At 26.7% G+C, this 8,722-nt stretch overlaps 1 protein-coding gene across 5 annotated transcripts in view; it reads left to right on the top strand.

The window, feature by feature from the left end:
• The window catches only part of LOC107446061 (uncharacterized), a 41,054-nt gene that overhangs the window by 1,104 nt on the left and 31,228 nt on the right, over positions 1–8,722 (top strand). For 3 of the 5 annotated variants that reach the window (XM_071180678.2, XM_071180680.2, XM_043053941.3), the window contains exons 2-4: positions 2,043–2,523; positions 4,408–4,555; positions 7,688–8,264. In XM_071180678.2, coding sequence (XP_071036779.2) covers positions 2,061–2,523; positions 4,408–4,555; positions 7,688–8,264 — 1,188 coding nt within the window. In that variant the 5' untranslated portion in view covers positions 2,043–2,060. The remainder of the gene's footprint in view (positions 1–2,042; positions 2,524–4,407; positions 4,556–7,687; positions 8,265–8,722) is intronic. The other 2 variants (XM_071180679.2, XM_043053942.3) reach the window with 1 other exon arrangement.

Raw genomic sequence — 8,722 nt, 5'->3', positions numbered from 1 at the left:
ATCTCGCGAATGTTTATACAGTTTATCCAAAAATATTTCTATGCAAAAATAAAATATTTGTTATTTTATTTAATAGTTATCGAACAATTTTGAATTGTAAAGTATAACATTTTTTTACATGTTATGTATATTTTACATAGCAAAATATAAAATTTGAGTGAAATCGGTTGTATTGTTCCTGAGAAATAGAATTTTAAAGAAGTCTTATATTTAAAATTCGATTTCTCAGAAACTATTTAACTGATTTTGCTTAAATTTTATATTTTGCCATGTAAAATTCGACAATTTTTCGACCATTATTAAATAAAATAATAATAAATATGTATTAAAATTTATTTTTTGCATAGTTTTATCTTTGGATAAATGATTTTTTTTAGTGCAAAAACTTTTCAATTCACTTAAAAAGTTCTCGAGATATGGTGAAATATGCAAAAAGTAAAATTAACATTAAAGGATCCAAGCTTTAGACCACTCTCTTGACCAAACTATGGGGACCATATTCCCCAAATTACGGCTACCCCCTATATTTGGGGGGTCAGAAATCCGAATCCGTCTAAAAAAAGTACAGTGCAACCTCGAAAATCCGGACTGCTGGGGGGTTTGGAAGGTTCGGATTTCCGGATTTTAGATACCTTACTTGAATTGATAGAATTATCGAAGTTTTGAATTCGCCAAGCCGATTTCGCTATTAATCACGCGTGTGTAGACCTCCGACGTCTATTTTAACATAAATATACTCTTTAAACAATAAATAAAAGACATTAAAAATCAAACTTTCGTCATTTTCCCACCGCAATCGATCGTTTAGATAACATAATATTAGCAATTAAAATATAGGCTTAAAGCGCGAGCTGAATTTCAACTTATAACCGAAACAGATGCTTCTAGACTAGACTGTACCAGCTGATACTAATTAATTAAAATTTTTATTTTAAGCGATTTTTGTAAAAAATTTTTCTGAGGAACTAGACGTATGAGTCTGGATTTTAGAGATTTCCGGATTTCAGAAGTCCAGATTTTCGAGGTCGTACTGTATATTTATTCAGATAAAGTGTGTTTTTGATTCTGATTTTGTAACTTAAAATATCGTCTGCATTGATTAATTAGCATATTTGAGGTTACCCCTTCAAACCATTAGAATTTGAAGATTTGATCATTAAATCAAAAGTTGGTACAAACCATTATATTATGGAATTATTTGGTACTATTTTTGAAATCCAAATTGTTATGTTCTAACTTACCATTAATAAGCGTAAAAGGATTAGTAATGTTCTATTTAAAAATAAATGAATACTATCCAATTTTTATATATTTTGTTCACCTAATTTCTTAGTGGAATGACTATATTCTGCAAAAATAATATTTCTTTATTTAATTTTTTTTTAATAAATCACAAGTGAAATAATGAAGATTAATAAAAACTTTCTTCATTTCCCTGAAATATTGGTAAGGACTTTTAGAGATTTTCAATTATTGGTAAAGATTTCTAATTATACCCTCCCTCATATGCATTATGTATATAAACATATGAATGCTGTTCAGCGGAAAAAAATTTCCATTGTCTTAATTTTATAGCATTATTCATTGTATATTAATGAATAGTAGTGATTGAATGAATAGTAGTGATTATAAAGATATTTATTAAATATTTACTGACTGAGAGACTTAAATTTCAGATATACTAAGAAAGCCAAGCATAAAGTAAAACAAGGTACTGATACAGTCAAGTAGTTTTATATATCATCAAAAAGCAGTTAAATTTAAAAGAAGTATGTGCTGTTATCTATAATAATCAATATAGAGTTTGAAGAAATTTTAAAAAAAGAGGTTTTTTGAACAAATTTTGTTGAAATTAGATGGCTAAAAAAGTGTTGAAATTAGTTAAAAGAGTTAATAAATTGCTAGCAGAAAATCTTATCTAAGTCTTTCCATCTTATTTAAGTTTGTCCTCCCTGCATGCTAACTATCTTTATATTACCTATACAAAAGAAACCTTATGGTTTTAAATTAATTTTCTCAATTTTTTTTCTTTTATCTTTAAGCAGGTAATTTGTTTTAGTATGCTGAGCCCAGAGAACACATCTGTTTCAGAACCATTGTACGTTTATTACCTGGTAGAAGATGATTTGGATACTGCAGTAGATGATCAACCAATCGATTTCAGTAAAAGGTATTCTGATTTAAACTCTGGATGTAAAACAGTTGGGAAAAAAAGGCATCGTTCTACAACTGCATCCGTTAGTTCAGAACCCATTGGTTCCAAACAACCTTGTGAAGACGATGTGAGAGTTTATTGCATTGAAGGAACTCCTTTGTTAATATCATCGTCCTCGTCTATGTGCGATATTAGAGACTGTTCTTCTTTCGAAGGTGGTTTACGAAGAAAATCCTTAGATTTGAAGGATAGATTCAGTCTTTCAGAAAACTCCAAAACTTCTCCAGATAGTTCAAAAGAACAAGATATGGTAAAAGAGAATGAGGAATCTGTTGTTGAAGAGAATAAAAATAATGAAGTTGACATAGGTATGCTAAATAAAACTAATTTCAAATTGTATGAAATTTTTTTTTATTAATGGATAGTTTGTTATTTTAAGTTTAAAATGAATGTGAGCCTTATTTTACGCTGTAAACAATTATGCAATTGACTTTTACAAGTTATGTATCTTTAGGCACACATTAAAATTAGTCAATTTATTTAATGTTTTGCTATTACAATATTTTGATTTAAATTTCTTATGTGAAAATTTGTGTAGATTTAAATGCTAAGGATTTATGATAGAAGGAAATTTGTCTATTTTCTTTTTTTTTTTTTTACTCTTTTGTATAATATTTAATTTTTTTGAGAATGTCTAATTGGTTCAGTATTTAAAAAAAAAAAAAAAAAAAAAAAAACGGTGGTGGTCTACATTTTTTGGCTACTTTTCACTTTCGACCAGTTAACCAAAAAGTATCTGATTTATCATCAGTATCAGTTTGTTTGAATTTATGGTGTTATCTGGGATGAAAAAAGTGGATCGCTGGTTGCTTTGGAATTTAATTTCAAATATGCCTGCAGTAGTGCTTCAGCAACAAGAAACGATTCAACACACTAAATCTTTACTTTTTAATTAACTTTGAAAGACTGAAAAACAATTTCATTGCACGAAAAAATACAGAAATATCTAAATTTTGTAGTAAATAAAAGAGTTTACAATTAATTAAAAACTGCATAATTGGCAAAAAAAAAAAAAAAAAAAAAAACCCTTGCGTTAAACTCCTGAATACAGTAGTAAATAAGCCATTAATTTTCTGCCTTGTGCAAAATGTTTCTCTCAATTGATCATATTAGATTTTGTAGAAATTTAATTTTTTTAGCAATATTATAAAAGATTCAGAAGTAAAAAAAAAATAGTCTTTGTTAAAAATTCAACAGCTTATTAATCAGACTATTATTAAATGTGAATTTATGTCTTTGAAAGACATTTGATTAAAGAGGAAAAAAAAACTTAATTAAAATTAGTTGATTTTAACATTTCCATTGTAAGCTATCCAAAACATATTGAAGTGTAGTTTGATATGAAAATGCTAAACTGTTAAGAAAATAGCAAAAACTATAACACACAAAAAATTAAAAAAAATTAATTTATTCTACATCTTTCAAAAAGGAAAAATAAATAATATAATTATATACTTTATAATTTATTAATGTAATCTTAAAAATACTATGAATTATGAGATAACAACTAAGCTTATAATCAGGGTTAAAAATCACTTGTTTTAAAATAATATAAAAATTACAGATGTTTTAAAATCACACTGTGCAACAAAAAATGTAAACCTACTGTTCTAAAAAAGTTGAAAAAGTACAACTAGTTGCAAACATGCATATTAAATTCTAAATTTGGTAATATTCTGCCTGCCTTTTTTTTTATTGTGTTTCTTAAATAATCATTGTTTATCAACCACCTGTCTGTAAATTAATATTTGTATTAAAATTAAGATAAATTTTATTTATATTTAAGTAGGTTTAGGTTTAAAATACTTTTCATTGTAAAGAATATGTGAATGAACAAAAACAGTCTGGCTAAATTACTAATCTTACCAGTCGGCAATAAGAGACTGAAATATTTTACAAATCCTTTGAGTAAATCAAGTTGAGAAATATGCTGTAGATGATCTTCAAGTAAAATGTAAACAAAAAAAACAAAGAGCCGATTAAAAATATTTAAAAAGATTGATAATTATTTTTGTTCCAAAAGTGATTTTTTTCTTTATAATTTATACATTATAAAATTTTTTATTGCCGTATATAAAACAATGATACATTTTTTTTAGTGTACCAGTTACAAAATAATTAAAATCTTGTTTTTAATGAATGAGATACAATCAGAAGTAATAATCAGATACATTGCTTGTTTTTAATTTTAGAGGATACTTTACAATCGTTTGCAGCCGAAGAAGTATCATCTGAGTTACCTTCACCCCTAATGTTTTCTAGATCTAGTTCAGTTGGTTCATTAAATAGTTCCGAACAACATTCTATTATAGATGACAGAAGTTCAGTTAGCATCTTCAGGTATGTGCACACAACCTTTATTCACATTTAATGAAATTTAATTTTTTTTGTTCTTTTCTAATTCTGTTTTACCATGAAATATAGTTTCATGTATTTCACAAAGTACAGTTTAATACATTTCATGAAATATAATTTAATATATTTATTATATAAATAATATATTTATTATATAAATAATATATTTATTATATAAATAATATATTTATTATATAAATAATATATTAATAATGTTATTTTTATGTGTATTTTAAATTAATTTAATTTTAATTATTATTTTTTAAGAAATTATTTATTAGAATAATTGCCTTAATCCTTTAAGGTAAAAATTAATTTGCTGCCAAACCTTATTTAAAGGCAATAGGTGCCTGAAATATATTTTATATGTAATTAATTTTTCATTAATGTGTTTTTATTGCTTGCTTATCAAACAGTATTCACTCTATCATTTGACAGTATTATTAAATGATGAGATTGTATACCAATCGTGGAATTTTCAATTATAGTGTTTTGGGTGTCTTTAATTATTGCCTTGATAATTTGGAGAAGGAATTTAAAAAGTATTTTTAGTGAACAGAAAAAAAAAATATTGTAGGTTTTTTTTTCTCTCTTAAAATCTACAAGTTAGTTTCTCATTTATTTAAATTATTCTACATTCATCTATATAAATTATCATCAATTTTGAATATTTATTCAGTAATATAGAGAGCAGCTATGTTTTTCCTATATTTGATTATTATTTTTTTTCAAGCATCAACCTGTTAGCATTTTTATTTTTTTATATAATAATTAAATTTTAAATTTTAAATGTACTCTTAAATTTTAAATGTACTGAATTTTTATCCTTTTTTTTTTAAATACAACTTATGCGCATTATTGCTGATTTCAGCATTACTGTAAACCTTTTCAGTAGTTTTTTTAAAAACTTTTAGCAAGTTGATGCTTATTGCAAAAACTTATTTCCCACAATGTAATTCAATTTGTTCTATATTATAATGTGTGTAAGGTTAAATACCCTTGAAAATTTGTATGGAAAAATTTCCTTCAATGTGCTACCTAATTTGATACAAGGAAAACCAGGAAAAACTAATTTTCTATGAAGAAAAGTAGCAAGGTTAAAATTGTCCGTAATCCATTCTGCTTGTTTAATCTATTTCATTATTTTACACATAACTGAATAATTGCCTGGAAAAAAAGAACACTAATACAATCAGCTTTGTAATAGCAAATTTTAATGAAAAAAAATGCTCAAAACTCTAACTTTTTATGTTTTCTTCTTTTTTTTTTTTTTTTAAAAAAAAATTACTTGTAAATGTGTAGTAGAAACTTTTATTTCTAACTACATTTGGTTTAAACTTCCTAAATAAGGCTAAATTTTGATTCCTAAGATATTTTAAAGGTAAGAAAAAAAAAAGTTTTTAATAAATGCAAACCACATACAGATGTCCAAAAAATTGGATTAGGTATTTCTGCATTTTAGAATAAAGAGAAACTGCACATATAAAGCACAAATAAAAGTACAGAAATGGTATAGTTTTGGTTTTGTGAACAAGAACCTTAATAAGTGTCTAAACACAAAATCATTTTGTTGTTTGATGGTACTAGATTATTATTTATAGAACTGAAATTACCATATGTCCATTTCTGTACTTTTTATTTGTGCTTAATTCGGATTGTTTTTGTCTTATTTTCGTATGTATTCATGAGTATTTAATGGTAGGCAACTCCTAAGATTACTAGAGGCCTCAATGAAGACAAGCAGGACTAAATGAAGGGGTATATATTTAAAAACAAGGGACTTACATAATAGTTCTTTTAAATTTACATAATTATTTGAGATGGAAAAAAAGGATTGAAGGTGTGGAACCTTGACAGATTGTTTTCGGTATTTCATGTTAAAACTTTATGCAGCAATGCATCAGCATCAAGAAAGAAATGATACTGCGCACTGAACTTTAACTTTTTAACTAACTTTAAAAGAATAAAAAGAAATGTATCTAAAAATATCACAAAAATAACAACTTTTTAAAGAAAGAAAGAAATTTTTTTCGATTAATAAAGTACTCCAAAATGGACAAAAAATTAGGATTTTATTATTAACAGGGTTGTGGCTGCAATATTCCCCCACATTCCATTTACTATATTCATGAATGCAATGTTTATCAGTTCAATGTTATTCAGAATGCAAAGTTTAATTGTAGCACTCTGATCAAATTGCAATGATTCAAAAATCAAATGTCAATAATTTAAACAAACATTCCTTATTAATGTATAAAATATGATTTTTTACGTAATGTAATATGTTTTTATTTTTAAAAAAATAATAAATTCGAGTAATTAAAGGAAAGACATTGGAACAAATTTCCATTTGGTTTCAAAAATTTCGAATATGTTAAGACTTTTTTCTCAAAATTCTTACTTCTATAAGTAGTTTGTGTACATAATATCAATTTCCCAATAATATTTCAGTATTTCTGATATTTTTTAACTGATATAAGTCTAGCATATATTTGAAGGAATTTAACGCATTCATATTTTCAGTAGTTGATAAGGGCTCTTCAAATATTCCGTAAGCACCTAAGGAGGGGGAGGGGACGTTTGTGATTTGCTTACTTTTGTTACCAAAAGGGAAGGAGCTTGTAAAAAATTTATATAAAACTATAAAATCCCATTTTTTTTTAAAAAGTAAAATAAAAAATTTAACAAAAAAATTTTCCTATGGAAAAGTTTCAAATTTGGAATGAAAGTTGAAGTTCGTGAAAGAAAATTTTGGAAAAAAATTTCTTTGAAGAATTTTAGAGATCAAGAATTTTGAACATGAAAGAAAAATAGAAAAGACTGGTAAATAATAAGAATTATAAAATGAATTAAGACGTTAATTTTGTTTTATGCAAAGTTGCATTTCTTATTTGAATTTAATCTAAAAATAAGATTACTTCAGTAAAAGTGAAAGTTAAAGTAAAAACTGGGGGAAAGGGCTGTTGTAATGTATGTAAATGAGGGAAGGGGTTTGTGTTTTGCTTATCTTTGCTGATAAGGGAGAAGGGGGAGTCCTGAATTGCCAAAAATATGCTTGCATAATATTTAAACAGCCCCCTAATAAATAGATTTTTAAAATTATTTTACATTTTTCAGCAATCTGCCAAGTGGTATTATATCGCCTAGCGAGCTACCTGATTCTCCTGGGGAAGCTATGTCACCATTTATCCATAAAAATAGGCAGCAAGTATTTAAATTTCCTCCACCTGAAGATGATAAGCAGTCAGTTGATCATGTACCAAATTTGGATAAAGTGTGCAATGATGCATACAGTGATGCACCTGAAGATGTTCTTAAAGTGTATGATATTGAAGGAGACTGCTCATCTATGTCTAGTTTCAGTGAGCTCAGCATTCATACGTCTAGTCATATGTCTTTGACCTATAGCAATGATTGTGTAAATATTAAACAAAAAACCTCTATCAAGATGGATTGCGTCACCAACGGAGAGCCAGTGCAGAATTCTAATTTTGATGGTTCTGTTGACATAGGAGATTCTTCACAAACTGTACCTTTGCCCCTTGAGAAGCCAGTTCATTACAACCAATCAGGAGAATCGTCTTATTCCACTATGGGAGAAAAAAATTACCTCCAAAGTGAATGTGAGTCCCCAGATAAAATTGTAAATAGTCCAATGATTGAAGATATGAAAGATTCTTTAAATAATGAAGAAGTAAGTAGATCAATCAAGCGGTATGTTTAAAATATGTAGCATTTTCTTCCTTAACCCCTAACTTGTGCGCTCGAGTTAATTTGAGCGCTCTAAACAGATCAAATTGTGCACACTCGAGATAATTCGAGCGGTGTTGTATTTTATGCTGCTGTAATTTTTCACACTTGAATATAATTGAGAATTGAAAATAATAATGTGAAAGCTAAGGAAAAAAATTGTTTTATTGATATGTATCATTTACATAGGATTGTAAGCTATAACACTCATTTAGTGAAGAATAAAATATAGCCTTTTTCCATGGAACAAAAGCGCAGTATATCAAAATTGACCACTAAAAGAAAAGTTGAACCAGGAGTTGAATAAATTTTTTTACATAAAAAGATGTATTTTTATTGGCTGGTTTTTTCCCCAAAAAATCTGTGCGTCAAGGGGTTAACTTTGTAAATCGTATCTGCTTT

Source organism: Parasteatoda tepidariorum, chromosome 8 (assembly GCF_982258835.1).
Source record: "Parasteatoda tepidariorum strain Cologne lab strain chromosome 8, Ptep-v5.0, whole genome shotgun sequence".
NCBI classification, from domain to species: domain Eukaryota; kingdom Metazoa; phylum Arthropoda; class Arachnida; order Araneae; family Theridiidae; genus Parasteatoda; species Parasteatoda tepidariorum.
Note: the sequence above shows the minus strand (reverse complement) of the source record. Positions and strands in the feature narration are given on the sequence as shown.